This window comes from Oncorhynchus mykiss, chromosome 14 (genome assembly GCF_013265735.2).
Source record: "Oncorhynchus mykiss isolate Arlee chromosome 14, USDA_OmykA_1.1, whole genome shotgun sequence".
NCBI lineage: Eukaryota > Metazoa > Chordata > Actinopteri > Salmoniformes > Salmonidae > Oncorhynchus > Oncorhynchus mykiss.
The window spans coordinates 18,849,753-18,869,151 of NC_048578.1; the positions used below are offsets into that span (position 1 = coordinate 18,849,753).

At 40.1% G+C, this 19,399-nt stretch overlaps 1 protein-coding gene across 4 annotated transcripts in view; it reads left to right on the forward strand.

Annotated features, from left to right (window-relative positions):
- The window catches only part of LOC110487746 (LIM domain-binding protein 2), a 116,537-nt gene that overhangs the window by 10,171 nt on the left and 86,967 nt on the right, over positions 1–19,399 (forward strand). For all 4 annotated transcript variants that reach the window (XM_036943083.1, XM_036943084.1, XM_036943085.1 and 1 more), the window contains exon 2: positions 8,713–8,815. In XM_036943083.1, the coding sequence (XP_036798978.1) occupies positions 8,713–8,815 (103 nt within the window). The remainder of the gene's footprint in view (positions 1–8,712; positions 8,816–19,399) is intronic.

Below are 19,399 nucleotides of genomic sequence, written 5' to 3' on the forward strand. Positions count from 1 at the left end.
GGTCTGCAAAACGTATCACCGGGGGCAAACTATCTGCCCTCCAGGACACCTACACCACCCGATGTCATAGGAAGGCCAAAAAGATCATAAAGGACAACAACCACCTGAGCCACTGCCTGTTCACCCTGCTATCATCCAGAAGGCGAGGTCAGTACAGGTGCATCAAAGCTGGGACCGAGAGACTGAAAAACAGCTTCTATGTCAAGGCCATCAGACTGTTAAACAGCCATCACTAACATTGAGTGGCTGCTGCCAACATACTAACTCAAACCTCTAGCCACTTTAATCATGAAGAATTGGATATAATAAATATATCGCTAGTCACATTAAACAATGCCACTTTATATAATGTTTACATACCCTACATTACTCATCTCGTATGTATATACTGTACTCTATACCATCTACTGCATCTTGCCTATGCCGTTCGGCCTTCACTAATCCATATATTTATATATACATATTCTTATTCATTCATTTACACTTGTGTGTAAAAGGTAGTTGTTGTGAAATTGTTAGATTACTTGTAAGATATTACTGCATGGTCGGAACTAGAAGCACAAGCATTTCGCTACACTCGCATTAACATCTGCTAACCATGTGTATGTGACTAATAAATTGATTTGATTTGATTTTACTATGGTGTCCAACTAATCCTTTAGCGAGCCCAAATATCTATTCTCACTATGGTATCCCACTAATGCTTTAGCTAGCCCATAGATCTATCCTCACTCTGGTGTCCCACTAATCCTTTAGCTAGCCCATAGATCTATCCTCAATATGGTATCACACTAATCCTTTAGCTAGCCCATAGAGCTATCCTCACCATGGTGTCCCACTAATGCTTTAGCTAGCCCATAGATCTATCCTCACTATGGTGTCCCACTAATCCTTTAGCTAGCCCATAGATCTATCATCACCATAAGTGTCCCACTAACTCTTTAGCTAGTCCATAGATCTATCCTCACTATGGTGTCCAGATCTATTCTCACTATCCTTTAGTTGTCCCATAGATCTATCCTCACTATGGTGTCCCACTAATCCTTTGGCTAGCCCATAGATCTATCCCCACAATGGTGTCCCTCTAATTCTTTAGCTAGCCCATAGATCTATCCTCACTATGGTATCCCACTAATCCTTTAGATAGCCCATAGATCTATCATCACCATAGTGTCCAACTAATCATTTAGCTAGCCCATAGATCTATCTTCACTATGGTGTCCCACTAATCATTTGGCTAGCCCATAGATCTATCCTCACAATTGTGTTTCTGTCATCCTTTAGCTATCCCTTAGATCTATCATCACTATGGTGTCCCACTAATCCTTTTGTCAGCCCATAGATCTATCCTCACTATCCTTATGCCATCCCTTAAATCTATCCTCATTATGGTGTCCCACTAATCCTCTAGCTAACCCATAGATATATCCTCACTATGGTATCCCACTAATCCTTTAGCTAGCCCATAGATCTATCCTCACTCTGGTGTCCCACTAATCCTTTACCTAGCTCATAGATCTGTCCACACGATCCTGTAGCCAGCCCATAGATCTATTCTCACTCTAGTGTCCCACTTATCATTTAGCTAGCCCATTGGGCTATCATCACTTTAGTGTCCAACTAATCCTTTATCTCGCCCAAATATCTATTATCACTAATGCTTTAGCTAGCCCATATCCGCTCACCAACCAATTCTGAACTCACCAACCAAGAATTCATCAAATGGGACAAACACCAAATTGAGACTGCATGTAGAATTCTGCAAAAATATCCTCCTTGATCAACGTAAAACATCAAATTATGCATGCAGAGCAGAATTCGTCTAAACCCGCTAATTATCAAAATCCAGAAAGGAGCCGTTAAATTCTGCAACCACCTAAAAGGAAGCGATTCCCAAACCTTCCATAAGAAAGCCATCACCTACAGAGAGATGAACCTGGAGAAGAGTCCCCTAAGCAAGCTGGTCCTGTGGCTCTTTTCACAAACACAAACAGACCCCACAGAGCCCCAGGACAGCAACACAATTAGACCAATCCAAAACATGAGAAAACAAAAGGATGGTTACTTGACACATTGGAAAGATTTAACAAAGAAGCAGAGCTTCTAGAATGCTATTTGGCCCTAAACAGAGAGTACACAGTGGCAGAATACCTGACCACTGTGACTGATTCAAACTTAAGGAATGCTTTGACCATGTACCGACTCAGTGAGCATAGCCAGCAAGATTTGTGACCTGTTACCATAAGAAAAGGACAACCAGTGAAGAACAAACACCATAGTAAATACAACCCATATTTATGTTGATTTATTTTCCCTTTTGTACATCGTTACAATACTGTATATAGAAATTATTATTTTGGAACTTCTGTGAGTGTAATGTTTACTGTTAAGTTTGATTGTTTATTTTGCTTTTGTTTATGATCTACTTCACTTGCTTTGGCAATGTTAACACATTTTTATTTTACCTTTATTTAACTAGGCAAGTCAGTTATAAGAACAAATTCTTATTTTCAATGATGGCCTAGGAACAGTGGGTCAACTGCCGGTTCAGGGGCAGAATGACAGATTTGAACCTTGTCAGCTCGGGGGTTTGAACTTGCAATGTTCTGGTTACTAGTCCAATGCGCTAACCACTAGGCTACCCTGCCACCCCATGGGTGAGAGTGTGAATGAGAGAAAAATAGAGAGAGTGTGTGTGATAGAAAGAGAGGGGGGGAGATAGTGCCTTGTTGACCCTGGTTCTACTCTCACTCCCTGAAGGCCCCTCACAGGACAGGATTATCTGCTGAGGTCATTCAGCCTGCTGAGTGTGACTAATCAGAATCGGTCTCACACACACGCGTGCAAGTACTCACACACACACACACACCGAAAAGAAATGCACAAAGCTTTAGACAGCCATGCAATTTCTCTCTTTCTCTCTCAATTCAATTCAACTCAACTCAATTGAAGGGCTTTATTGGCCTGGTGCCTACCTGCCACTAGGTAGGTAGCCTAGTGGTTAAAGTGTTGGGCCAATAACTGAAAGGTTGCTGAATCGAATCCCTGAGCTGACAAGGGAAAAATCTGTTGTTCTGCCCCAGAACAAGGCAGTTAACCCACTGTTCCCTGGTAGGCTGTCATTGTAAATAAGAATTTGTTCTTAACTGACTTACCTGGTTAAATAAAAAATTATATGTTTAAGTGAAATAGATAATAAACAATAAAAAAATTAACAGTAAACATTACACTCACAAAAGTTCCAAAAAATAAAGACATTTCAGACTTTTCATATATATATATATATATATATATATATATAATTTCTTCACATTTTTCCATTTATATTTTCCAATGGGGCTATACATTTTTTTTTTCTCGCCTTAGTAGCCTTGTTTCACTGCCAAAAATATAACTATTATGTGCAAAAGGGATAATAAACATGGGTTGTGTTTACAATGGTGTTTGTTCTTCGAATTCTTTGTGGGTCTGTGTAATCTGAGGGAAATATGTGTCTTTAATATGGTCATACATTTAGCAGGAGGTTAGGAAGTGTAGCTCAGTTTCCACCTAATTTTGTGGGCAGTGTGCACATTGCCTGTCTTCTCTTGAGAGCCAGATCTGCCTACTGTGGCCTTCCTCAATAGCAAGGCTATGCTCACTGTCCCTGTCTCTCTCTCTCTCTCTCTCATTCTCTCCCCCCTCTCTCTCCCTCCCTCTCTCCCCCCTTTATCTCGATCTCTCACTCTGTCTCTCTCTCCCTCTTACCCATCCCTTTCACTCTGTCTGTCTGTCTCTCTCTCCCTCTCCCTCAGTCAACTCCCCCCTCTCTCTCTCTCTCTCTCTCTCTCTCTCTCTCTCTCTCTCTCTCTCTCTCTCTCTCTCTCTCTCTCTCTCTCTCTCTCTCTCTCTCTCTCTCTCATACACATTTCTCAACCAGCTCATCCAGTGCTGTCCCAGTCAGTCACGTGTGTGACCATTGTTGTTAGTGCAGGTATTCCCAAACTGGGGTACGCGCAATGCCGTCTGGGGTATGCCAAATAAAATGTGATTCACATTTTTTTTAAATGAGAAAAAAAACTTTTCTTATAAAATTTTTTTTTCCCAACGGGGCTATACATTTGGGGTTTTTTCTTGCCTGAGTAGCCTTGTTTCACTGCCAAAAATATAATTAAACCATCTAGTGCTCAGCAAAATAACAACACAATGTCAAATAAATTCCAAATGTAGCTGCTGCTCATTCCGTTTGCTCGAAAATTGATGAATGCTTAAAAAAAGTAAGGCCATAGAGACACATGCAAGAGCTGTAAAATCTGGACCCCTACAAATCAGCCGGGCTAGACACCGGGGACACTCTTGACCCAAACTGCTACAGACCTATATCTATCCTACCCTGCCTTTCTAAGGTCTTCGAAAGCCAAGTCAACAAACAGATTACCGACCATTTCGAATCTCACCATACCTTCTCTGCTATGCAATCTGGTTTCAGAGCTGGTCATGGGTGCACCTCAGCCACGCTAAAGGTCCTAAACGATATCTTAACCGCCATCGATAAGAAACATTACTGTGCAGCCGTATTCATTGATCTGGCCAAGGCTTTCGACTCTGTCAAATCACCACATCCTCATCGGCAGACTCGACAGCCTTGGTTTCTTAAATGATTGCCTTGCCTGGTTCACCAACTACTTCTCTGATAGAATTCAGTGTGTCAAATCAGAGGGTCTGCTGTCCGAACCTCTGGCCGTCTCTATGAGGGTGCCACAGGGTTCAATTCTTGGACCGACTCTCTTCTCTGTATACATCAATGATGTCGCTCTTGCTGCTGGTGAGTCTCTGATCCACCTCTACGCAGACGACACCATTCTGTATACTTCTGGCCCTTCTTTGGACACTGTGTTAACAACCCTCCAGGCAAGCTTCAATGCCATACAACTCTCCTTCCGTGGCCTCCAATTGCTCTTAAATACAAGTAAAACTAAATGCATGCTCTTCAACCGATCGCTGCCTGCACCTGCCTGCCTGTCCAACATCACTACTCTGGACGGCTCTGACTTAGAATACGTGGACAACTACAAATACCTAGGTGTCTGGTTAGACTGTAAACTCTCCTTCCAGACCCACATCAAACATCTCCAATCCAAAGTTAAATCTAGAATTGGCTTCCTATTTCGCAACAAAGCATCCTTCACTCATGCTGCCAAACCATACCCTTGTAAAACTGACCATCCTACCAATCCTCGACTTCGGCGATGTCCTTTACAAAATAGCCTCCAATACCCAATACATGTCGACGACACAAATCTCTCTGCTTCCACGAGCACATCCAATGCTAGCATCAGTAATTCTACATTTGTTGTTAGCCCAGCTAGCATGGACACTGACAGTTGTGAATCTGACGCAGCTGAATAACTACTGCCCCCTCACCGAACAACTGACAGGGATGTTGGACCGTCGAAGAGGCGCAAATATGATGAGAACTACGTTGATTTGCGGTTCACTTATATTGGGAGTAGTGCCTTTCCTCAGCCACAGTGTGTTACATGTGCGAAAGTATTATCTCACAACTCGATGAAACCTTCAGTCTTGCGCAGAGATTTAGAAAGAACATTCCAATTTCAAAAATAAGCCATGGGAGTTTTTTGAGCGAGAATTAAGACAACTTTTGAGTAGTACGACATGTATAGGACCAACATATACCATTAATTAGAAGGGGCTAAAAGCGTCTTATATGGTGAGCTACCAAGTGGCTAGAACAGGCAAGCCCAATACTATTGTGGAGTACTTAATTCTTCCTGCTGCCACGGATATGGCTGGGACAATGCTGGGGGAAAAGGCCAAAAATACTATACAGATAATTGCGTCATCAAACAACACTGTTTCACGATGCATCAATGACATGGCAGGAGATTTTGAAACAATTACTGCTTCGCATACAAGCCAGTGAATTCTACGCGTTACAGCTGGATGAGTCAACAGACGTGGCGGGCCTGACACGGCTCCTGGTATATGTCTGTTACATTTATGAGGGGTCAATTAAGGAAGACACCCCCTTTTGCAAATCACTGGAAACCAGGACAACAGGAGAGGATTGACAGGATTGACACGTTTAAAAAAAAAAATCAGAGACGAGCTTTAAGTTTTCTTTACTGACCATCATTTTCACTTGTCTGACCGCTTGCCTGATGATGAGTTTCTCACACGACTGGCCAATCTGGGTGATTTTTGTCTCGCCTGAACAATCAGAATCTAGGATTGCAGGGACTCTCCACAACTATATTCAATGTGCGGGACACAATTGAGGCTATGATTAAGAAGTTGGAGCTCTTCTGTGTCTGTATTAACATGGACAACACACAGGTCTTTCCGTCATTGTATGATTTTTTAGTGTGCAAATGAACTCAAGCTTACAGACAATGTCAAATGTGATATATGTAACAGCTGTCGTCAGATGAAGAAGGGGACCAAGGTGCAGCGTGGTAGGGGTTCATGATTTTTAATCAAACTGAACACCGCAACAAAATAACAAAGTTGAACAAAACGAAACAGTTCTGTCAGCTGCAGACACTAAACAGAAAACACTACCCACAAAACCCTAACGAAAAAGGACAACATATATGATCCCCAATCAGAGACAACGATAGACAGCTGCCTCTGATTGGGAACCACACCAACATAGAAATAAAGAAACTAGAATGCCCACGTGACAATATAGCGAAGCACCTGAGTGAGTTGGGTGCGAAATTACGCAGGTACTTTCAAGAACCAATGGCACAAACAACTGGATTCGTTATTCCTTTCATGCCCTGCCTCCAGTCCACTTACTGATATATGAACAAGAGAGCCTCATCGAAATTGCAACAAGCGGTTATGTGATAAATTTGATTTAATCAGAAACCATGACCAGATTTCTGGATTGGGCTGCGTTCAGAGTATCCTGCCTTGGCAAATCGTGCTGTTAAGACACTGATGCACTTTGCAACCACGTACCTATGTGAGAGTGGATTCTCAGCCCTCACTAGCAGGAAAATTAAATACAGGCACAGACTGTGTGTGAAAAAGGATTTAAGACTGAGACACTCTCCAATACAAATCAACATTGCAGAGTTATGTGCATCTTTTCAAGCACACCCTTCTCATTAACCTGTTGTGAGTTATTCAGAATTTTTGATGAACAAATAAAGTTTTATATGTAAGATGGCTAAATAAAGAGCATTATTGATTATTCTCATATTATTATTTGTACCCTGGTCCTATAAGAGCTCTTTGTCACTTCCCACGAGCCAGGTTGTGACAAAAACTCACACGCATTCTTATGTTTAATAAATGTATCGTATAGTGTGTGTGTGGCAGGCTTACAATGATGGCAAAAAACTACATTTGAGAGTGCGCTGACCCTGGTGCTAGAGGGAGTACGCAGCTGGAGGTTGAATGTTGGAAGGGGTACGGGACTATAAAAAGATTGGTAACCTCTACTCTAGTGGAATCCTGCTGTGCTAGGCATCCATGCTCCCTATCCCACCACCATACCACCCTGTCCTCCTGTCCCCTGTGGGACTCAATCCGCTGACAGTCGCCTGGCACTAGCCCAATCACACACACCATTCAGGGACTCCTGTTGAGTCAATCATCACTACTCCCAGTGTGCTAGTAGAATGCAATGATGGTGCAGCAGTGGGCGTATCTGGGTCAGAATTAAGAATCATAGTTTGCTTGCTCTAAATTTGGGTAGTGGTGATGCAGCAAAGATAACAAATATGTGACTGTGCAGAAATAGACAGATGAGAGTGTATAATTTTTCATAGGAGGAACCCGCACTTATATCCAATATCCACTGAGAATCAGATTAGCGTGTGTTGGTTACAACATTGTTAACACCTCCGATACAGCAGTGCAGTTTATCTCAATCTGTAATTGATTGAATCTCAGACGTTAAGGTATCATAGGCCTATCCCTAGGTTTATCACCAATCTATGACCCAGGGATGTTGATGCTACTTCACCAGCGGACACTCTATTCCCAGGTCATAATCACGTATTGATTCACCTTCAAAATGAACTGCAGAAGTTCTATCCCCTCCCCCTCTCCCTCCATCCCCTCCCTCTCTCGCACACACACACACACACACACACACACACACACACACACACACACACACACACACACACACACACACACACTCACACACACACACACACACACACACACACACACACCTCAAGATAGACCTGCAGATATGAAGCACATTGAGTTGTTCATGGAGGTCCTTGGGGTCAGCACATATTGGACTTGACGCTAGGCGACATCGACATGGATAATTGTAAAAATCTGGAAGGACCTAGCGATCCCTCAGTGGAGCAACGATTGAAAGCCTCTCGATCTGTCCTAACATGTCGGGTGAAATCAACATCACGCGTCACATGGGGTCGTCCGCGGTTACGGTACATTATCTGGTAAATGGTGGTGTCATGTTCCCCGGAGTGGCATGTGGAAGGGTACAACGTTTTGCCTGTTAGTGATAGCAAAGTGATTTCAATATCATGATGTTGTGTACAGTGGTGGATGTCCTGGGTTGATGCGTTATGTACTTATCATGGAGAAAATAGATTTTGGGGGAATACGTAGATGGTATAGAATCTGTTGTTTCCATAAAATATGCTCTGTGCAACAAAGCAAATTATATGATAATATTAGAACTATTTGAATTATTGATCAATTTTCTTCTCTCTCTTTCAGGAGAGTGACAGTCTGTGGTGGGATGCGTTTGCCACGGAGTTCTTTGAGGAGGACGCCACCCTGACCCTCTCCTTCTGCCTGGAGGATGGACCAAAGAGATACAGTAAGACTACACTGCCCACCTGCTTTACCAACTGTCCTCTGTTCTGTTCAGTAGCTCACTTCCTACCTACTGTCATGCCTTTCTCTAGCGTAAGGGACAGATAGCAATTTAGTGGGGGGAGGTGTGTTCCAAAATAGGTGAGGGTGTTTTGTTTTGAAGAAGGTTGTGTTTTTTTTTGCAGATTTTTACTATATATTTCTTCCATCCTCGCCAAATTTCCTAATCTGCTTGCATGCACCTTTTCCTTTGTCAAGGTGTTTTGGTACTTCCCTTATGCACTACACTTTTCCCTGTACTAACTTTTACTATTCCACAGGTTAGTATAGTCTACCAGTTTAACTATCTATCCTGGCCTCCATCCACCATTCAGAGTGACAATAGTGGTAGGTGGATCGTTGTCCAGATCTGCAGTAGGCTAACTTGCAATAATACCACACATAAAAAAAATATTACAAGCTGCACACATTTTTTTAATGAATCGACAAGAACAAATAGGAATAGCTGATAGACAGCGGAGATACCAGGCGCATCATTGCGCATGAAAGAACAGTGAAGGCATGAGACAAAGCTAAAAAACAATCTTGTTTAGGGACAATACAATCATCCTACCTAGACTAGCCTACAACACAATAATGCAATGAATAATTTCATTATTGTATTCAAGTGAGTACAACATTCTAGCCTACTCTAGTGTGCAGTGAAAATGTCATTTGAGTAACGGCGCAATTTGAATATTTCATTTGACTTGGATCAGTTGTGGGTCTACTCTGGACAATGTGTTAGGTCTAGAAAGGCACAGTAGCAGGCCAGTCTGGCTGTAGTTTTACTTCTAATTCTGAGACACGCTGTCTGTTGCGCATTATCATTCTCCCAAGTCGTCCTATAATGTGGCCACATATGCTCCCAGCAGGCCCAGTTATTCAGGAAAGCTTAACTCACGCTCTGCCTCCTCTCCAATCCTAGCGGCTATTCCTCATGCACCTAGAACGCTTCAATATAGTCTAAATATAACTTTTTAATATGAACTTTTATATGTGGTATTAACACAACCAGTCACAATGTTTTAATCTGATTAGGCTACTTCAAAAGTCTCCTGTAAGCATACACACGCTCCTATCTAGGGTTTTGTTCTGGTGATGTGATGATCAATGCTTGGATGCCATTTGACAAATACATATTATCTTGCACTTTTGTCAATAATAATCTCATCATGTAGTAGGCTATAACTGCACTGTGTCTGCAAGCTGTTGGCTAGAGTGCGTGCCAATACCAGAGTTGGCACATTCACTATACTTACGCAACAGTTTTTGTGACAAAACCATCAGTACGCCAAGAGTTGAAAATGTGATGGAAATCCATTTAACTTGTATTTTTTATTCGGTACATGGGAATTTTACCTCAAAAAGTATTTTTATGTACACTACGTATTTATACACAGACTTTTATCTGCAACAAGTAAATACCAGGGTTTCCCTTATTGCAGCTTTTGATCAATAAAAAAAATAAAAGCCAATAAATAAAATTGTGGCAGGCCAAATTGTCCAGGAGAGATTGTCTATCATAGCCTACACCCTAAATTTGCGCATCAGTACCATTCTCTCAGGCTTTGGGCGCATATGCGCCTGCTACTAAAGAGAGAGAGACCGAGAGAGGAGCCTTGGCTTAGGCTACTGTTGATTGTGAAAATGTAGGCCTTTTTCATTTAAATAAATTGAAAGTTAGAGGAAAAAGAGCATGCCTATAGTGAAAAGCCTACAAGGGGAATTTAATATAAGTTTTAATATTGTAGTAGACTAAGATAAGAATGCAGTCTACTGTGCAACTCACTAATCAGGTAGAATGACATTTTGGAATTTACATTTATTTATAATATTTTTTGTATAGCATTGTTATTATTAGGCATCATATTTATTAATTTATTAATCTTTAAATAACAAAACCTGTTTTGTTTAATTCTATTGAGACATTTTCATTGACTAAATTAAATTCGATCTGTCATTTTTAATTGTGTGCTCCAAATGTAGTTTAAGATAGGTTATAAGTAAGTCTGTTGTAAAATAAGTATAATTAGCATATTTCTGTCATTTGTTGGTTATAGTAGGCACTTGAATTTGCTGGTAATTGCTGCAACATATCCTGTTCTAAACTTTTGTGAAGGTTTAAACCACCAAAATAAAGTTCCAACTGTACAGTGCCTTGCAAAAGTATTCACCCCCCTTGGCGTTTTTGCTATTTTGTTGCATTACAACCTGTAATTGAAATGGATTTTTATTTGGATTTCATGTAATAGACATACACAAAATAGTCCAAATTGAAGTGAAATGAAAAAAATAACTTGTTTCAAAGAAATCAAAAAAATAAAAAACGGAAAAGTGGTGCATGCATATGTGTGGGGTGACAGCTAGCTTAGTGGTTAGAGTGTTGGACTAGTAATTGGAAGGTTGCAAGATCAAATCCCTGAGCTGACAAGGTAAAAATCTGTTGTTCTACCCCTGAACAAGGTAGTTAACATACTGTTCCTAAGCTATCATTGAAAATAAGAATTTGTTCTTAACTGACTTGCCTAGTTAAATTACAGTAAAGTGATACAAACCACCCAAAAATCCATTTTAATTCCAGGTTGTAAGGCAACAAAATAGGAAAAATGCCAAAGGGGTGAATACTTTCACAAGCCACTGTAATGTTATGTTTGCAGCAATATAATAGCCTGCTCATGTTCTCCCAATAAACAATTGCTTGACTTACTTTTGATATGTGACCCACCACCTGGATTCAGTAATATGTAACCAAATTGTGTTTTTTTTACATTGGATAAAAGCAGAGACTCAGAGATAGAAATTGTCATATCATACGCTACTGTTGAGAAACAATGGGAAAGTAATTATGCTTTGAACGTTGATAAACTTGTAACCTCACTTCTGAGAAAATGGCCCTTGAATAATTGGTACACCTACTGGAGAGCTCTTCTTTGTCTACATCCATTCAACATCATTCACACCCTCTTAAGCTTTAGTCCCACCCATCTCTTTAAAGATTCACATGTGAGGGCATGTGCTAAACAGAGTTGGCAGTGTAGTAAACAACCAAAGATTTCAAGACTAAAAGGGGTGAAAGTAGTTGCCTACAATAAGCTAAAAATTCACTTCATCCAGTCCTCGGCCTATATCAAAATCTGACTTTGAAGAATATTACTACAAAGATCATACACATAACTGAAAAGGTAGCTAGACTCTTACCCGTATACCTATACCATTTAACTCTGTTTTGTTTGTAGCTATATCTTGTTTGGCCAGTGTTGTGTCAAGTCACTCCGGTTCACACTGACCGTGGGGTGTGCAGAAAGTAGCCCATCGCAACTTTTTCCAACTGATCTGTCGATAACACCTGCTAAAATCAGGGCATCAATGTTGAGGAAAGTAGCAAAACTTCTGTAGTTCTTGATGGCTAATGTTATATATTTTATCATATTTCATTTCTACATCCGTGGTAGAAATGATCTACACATACCGAGCAGCTCACGTTATAGACTGAAGCATGCTACATGGCAGACCAATCCGAACTTCTCTCTGCATGTCCAGCCCATCCATTATCTTAGACAATCATGGCAAGGGGGAAGGGTCCTTGTCTTTTTCCTTGGCTAAACCAACTAGGCTCATAATAAAAATGTGTTATTTGTATTTACAGATGAAATACACGTTTGTTATTAAGGCACATAAGAGTTACCACGTTCTAGAAGGCATTTCTGCCCCCAAAACACATTTTGATAAAAACAAATACATTTAAAAGCCTCGCCTGTGAAGTAGTGACTTGCGACATACGCCTAGCTTTCTGAAACAGGTCACAAGTTTAAAAAGTGGCTATTATTAAGCTTTAGCTACTGCAAGCCTATGATATGAAGGCAGTGTGCACCGGTGCTCAAACTGACTCAGTTAAACATAAGGTGATTAATAATGTTTCAGGCCTTCCAGAGTTGATCCTATAATCTAATATAATTATTTGGATTGAAAATGAACTAATTACCCTCCTTCTGTACGTATATGTCTGTATAGCAGACGCATTAGCCATCTGACAAAGAAATGCATGTTGGTGTCGTAGCATGCTGCCGGCATATCTCTATCTCTCTGGGGCTAGCCTTAAGCTTCTCTTCCTTCATATAGTATTAGTTTAAATATTAATATCATACAGTGGACACCTAAGCCTATAGGTCTATCCATGCAATGCCCTGATGCATTTAGTGCTCAAATCTGACAGTTGAATCATGAGGTGGACAATTATTGTTATGGGAAAGTTCCCTAAAAACATTAATAAGCTATAAAGTTTGGCATATGCTACATCGAAACACAAGGAATAGTGTTTTTGCAATTTGTTATAGGTATAAGATTTCAGGTATGACCCAGATGCAGACAGTGTCGAAGAAACAAAAGTTTATTTCTAGTACAGGGGCAGGCAAATGACAAAGGCAGGCAGAGGTCAGTAATCCAGAGAGGGTGGAAAAGGTCCAGAATGGCAGGCAGTCACCGGGTCAGAGTAGGCAGGGGTCAATAACCCAGTGAGGTGGGGCAAGGTATAGAACGGCAGGCAGGCTCAGGGTTGGGGCAGGCAGAACGGTCAAAACCGGGAGGGACTAGAAAACAGGAGCAAGAACAGACAGGACCAGGGGAACAAAACGCTGGTAGGTTTCACGAAACAAAGCGAACTGTCAACAGACAAACAGAGAACACAGGTATAAATACACAGGGTATAATGGGGAAGATGGGCGACACCTGGAGGGGGTGTGGAGACAAGCACGAAGAAAGGTGAAACAGATCAGGGTGTGACATTAAGCTGTTTTTAAGGCCAACACCCCTTGTTTATTGATGGCTCTGGCTGCGCCAAGTCTGATCTGAATGCATATAGATGTCCACTAAATTTCTCAAATATCTGGTCCATTAAAATCTTCCCAGTCACATTTTCCTAAAGGAAACCCTGAAATGTGTATGTTGTTTCTATGCAGATTTTAGAATATTAACATGAAAATCTGTTGCAAATTGGATGGAAATCTATAGACACCATTAAGACTCTGGCAAGTGCACTAGTCCAGTGTCACTGATTATGCCTGCACATCATGGTTCACCAGCAGCCCCAAACATCTAAAGAATAAGCTACAGACTGGGGAATAATATTTTCCCGGTATTTTACAAATGTTCCATCCCGAGAATAATCACTTTTCTCTACTAACTGAATGACAGAGGACCATGCTCTACGAACTGAACTACAGAGGACCATGCCCTACTGACTGAACTACAGAGGACCATGCTCTACTAACTGAACTACAGAGGACCGTGCTCTACTAACTGAACTACAGAGAACCATGCTCTACTAACTGAAATGAAGAGCACCATGCTCTACCAACTGAACTACAGAGAACTATGCTCTACTAACTGAACTACAGAGTAACCTTGTGGGTTACATAGTGTAAATAACTTTAGTTTAATTCAGAGCTAATCTTGTTTTTACATAAACACTACAACACATGACATTACACCAACAAAATACATTACATTATAAAAAAAACTACACAATACATTACACCAACACAATCCATGACATAACAGCAACACAATGAATTACATTACACCAACACTACACAATGCATGACATTACACCAACACAATACATGACAGTACACCAACAGAATGCATTACATTATATTACACCAACACATGACATTACACAATACACAACATTACACCAACACAATACATTACATTATATTACAACAAAACAATCCATGACATTACACCAAAACAATATATGACATTACACCAACACAATGCATTACACCACCACTACACAATACATGACATTACATAAACACAATACATGACATTACACCAACACAATGCATTACATTACACCAACACTACACAATACATGACATTACACCAACACATTATATGACATTACACCAACACAATGCATGACATCAACACAATATATGACAGTACCACAACACAATGCATTACACCAACACTACACAAGACATGACATTACACCAACACATTATATGACATTACACCAACACAATGCATGACACCAACACAATATATGACAGTACCACAACAAAATGCATTACACCAACACTACACAAGACATGACATTACACCAACACAATACTTTACATTACATTACACCAACACAATCCATTACACCAACACAATGCGTGACATTACACCAAAAAATGCATTACATTACACCAACACTGCACAATACATGAAATTACACCAACACAATATATGCCAACACAATACGTGACATTACACCAACACTACACAATACGTGACATTACACCAACACTACACAATACATGACATTACGCCAAGACAGTACTAGACATTACACCAGCACAATACATAACATTACACCAACACAATACATGACATTACACCAACACAATACATAACATTACACCAACACAATACATAACATTACACCAACACAGTACTTGACATTACACCAACACAGTACTTGAAATTGCACCAACATAATAGATTACATTACATTACACCAACACAATACATGACATAACACCAACACAATACATGACATTACACCAAAACCGTACTTGACATTACACCAACACAATACATTACACTAACAGAATGCATTACATTACCTTACACCAACACAATACATGACATTACACCAGCACAATACATTACACCAACACAGTACTTGACATTACACCAACACAGTACTTGACATTACACCAACACAGTACTTGACATTACACCAACACAATACATTACCTTACACCAACACAATACATGACATTACACCAGCACAATACATTACACCAACATAATACATGACATTACACCAACACAATACATGACATTACTCCAACACAGTACTTGACATTACACGAACATAATACATTACATCAACACAACACAATACATGACATTACACCAGCACAATACATTACACCGACAGAACACATGACATTACACCAACACAGTACTTGACATTACACCAACACAGTACATTGCATTACACCAACAGAATGCATGACACCAACACAGTACATGACATTACACCAACACAGTACTTGACATTACACCAACACAGTACTTGACATTACACCAACAGAATACCTTACATTACATTACACCAACACATTACATAAAAAAGTACTTGACATTGCACCAACACAATAGATTACATTACACCAACACAACACATGACATTACACAAACACAATACATGACATTACACCAACACAGTACTTGACATTACACCAACACAGTACTTGACATTACACCAACACAGTACTTGACATTACACCAACACAGTACTTGACGTTACACCAACACAACACATGACATTACACAAACACAATACATGACATTACACTAACACAGTACTTGACATTACACCAACACAGTACTTGACATTACACCAACACAGTACTTGACATTACACCAACACAGTACTTGACATTACACCAACAGAATACCTTACATTATATTACACCAACACAGTACTTGACATTACACCAACACAGTACTTGACATTACACCAACAGAATACCTTACATTACACCAACACATTACTTGACATTACACCAGTACAATACATTACACCAACACAGTACTTCACATTATACCAACACAGTACTTGGCATTACACCAACACAATACATTACATCACACCAACAGAATACATGACATTACACCAACACAACAAATGAGACCAACACAATGCATTCCACCAACACTACACAATACGTGCCATTACACCAACACACTAAATGACATTACACCAACACAGTACATGACATTACACCAACACAGTATATGCCATTACACCAACGCAGTACATTGCATTACACCAACACAGTACATTGCATTACACCAACACAGTTATTGACGTTTCACCAACACAATGCATTACACCAACACTACACAATATATGACATTACACCAACACAATTAATTACATTACACCAACACAATAAATGACATTACACCAACACAGTACATGCCATTACACCAACACAATACATTGCATTACACCAACACAGTACATTGCATTGCACCAACAGAATGCATTACACCAACACAGTGCGTGACATTACACCAACACAGTTCTTGACGTTTCACCAACAAAATACATTACACCAACACAATGCATTACACCAACACAATACATTACACCAACACAATGCATTACACCAACACAGTGCGTGACATTACACCAACACAGTGCATGACATTACACCAACACAGTGCATGACATTACACCAACACAGTGCATGACATTACACCAACACAGTGCGTGACATTACACCAACACAGTGCGTGACATTACACCAACACAGTGCATTACACCAACACAGTACTTGACATTACACCAACACAGTACTTGACATTACACCAACAGAATACCTTACATTATATTACACCAACACAGTACTTGACATTACACCAACACAGTACTTGACATTACACCAACAGAATACCTTACATTATATTACACCAACACAGTACTTGACATTACACCAACAGAATACCTTACATTATATTACACCAACACAGTACTTGACATTACACCAACACAGTACTTGACATTACACCAACAGAATACCTTACATTACACCAACACATTACTTGACATTACACCAGTACAATACATTACACCAACACAGTACTTCACATTATACCAACACAGTACTTGGCATTACACCAACACAATACATTACATCACACCAACAGAATACATGACATTACACCAACACAACAAATGAGACCAACACAATGCATTCCACCAACACTACACAATACGTGACATTTACACCAACACACTAAATGACATTACACCAACACAGTACATGACATTACACCAACACAGTATATGCCATTACACCAACGCAGTACATTGCATTACACCAACACAGTATATTGCATTACACCAACACAGTTATTGACGTTTCACCAACACAATGCATTACACCAACACTACACAATATATGACATTACACCAACACAATTAATTACATTACACCAACACAATAAATGACATTACACCAACACAGTACATGCCATTACACCAACACAATACATTGCATTACACCAACACAGTACATTGCATTGCACCAACAGAATGCATTACACCAACACAGTGCGTGACATTACACCAACAGATTGCATTACACCAACACAGTACATTGCATTACACCAACAGAATGCATTACACCAACACAGTGCATGACATTACACCAACACAATGCATTACACCAACACAGTGCATGACATTACACCAACAGAATGCATTACTCCAACACATTGCATTACACCAACACAATGCATTACACCAACACAGTACGATGCATCAACAGAATGCATTACACCAACACAATGCATTACACCAACACATTGCATTACACCAACACAATGCATTACACCAACACAGTACATTGCATTACACCAACAGAATGCATTACACCAACACAGTGCATGACATTACACCAACACAGTGCATGACATTACACCAACACAATGCATTACACCAACACAGTACATGACATTACACCAACACAGTACATTGCATTACACCAACAGAATGCATTACACCAACACAGTGCATGACATTACACCAACACAGTGCATGACATTACACCAACACAATGCATTACACCAACACAGTGCATGACATTACACCAACAGAATGCATTACTCCAACACATTGCATTACACCAACAGAATGCATTACACCAACACAGTGCATGACATTACACCAACAGAATGCATTACTCCAACACATTGCATTACACCAACACAGTACGATGCATCAACAGAATGCATTACACCAACACAATGCATTACACCAACACATTGCATTACACCAACACAATGCATTACACCAACACAGTACATTGCATTACACCAACAGAATGCATTACACCAACACAGTGCATGACATTACACCAACACAATGCATTACACCAACACAGTGCGTGACGTTTCACCAACACAATACATTACACCAACACAATGCATTACACCAACACAATGCATTACACCAACACAATGCATTACACCAACACAATGCATTACACCAACACAGTGCTTGACATTACACCAACACAATGCATTACACCAACACAGTGCATGACATTACACCAACACAATGCATTACACCAACACAGTACATTGCATTACACCAACACAATGCATTACACCAACACAGTGCATGACATTACACCAACACAATGCATTACACCAACACAGTACATTGCATTACACCAACACAATGCATTACACCAACACAGTGCATGACATTACACCAACACAATGCATTACACCAACACTACACAATATATGACATTACACCAACACAATTAATTACATTACACCAACACTACACAATATGTGACATTACACCAACACTACACAATATGTGACATTACACCAACACTACACAATACATGACGTTACACCAACACAACGCATGACATTACACCAACACAATGCATGACGTTACACCAACACATGACATTACACCAACACAATGCATGACATTACACCAACACAATGCATGACA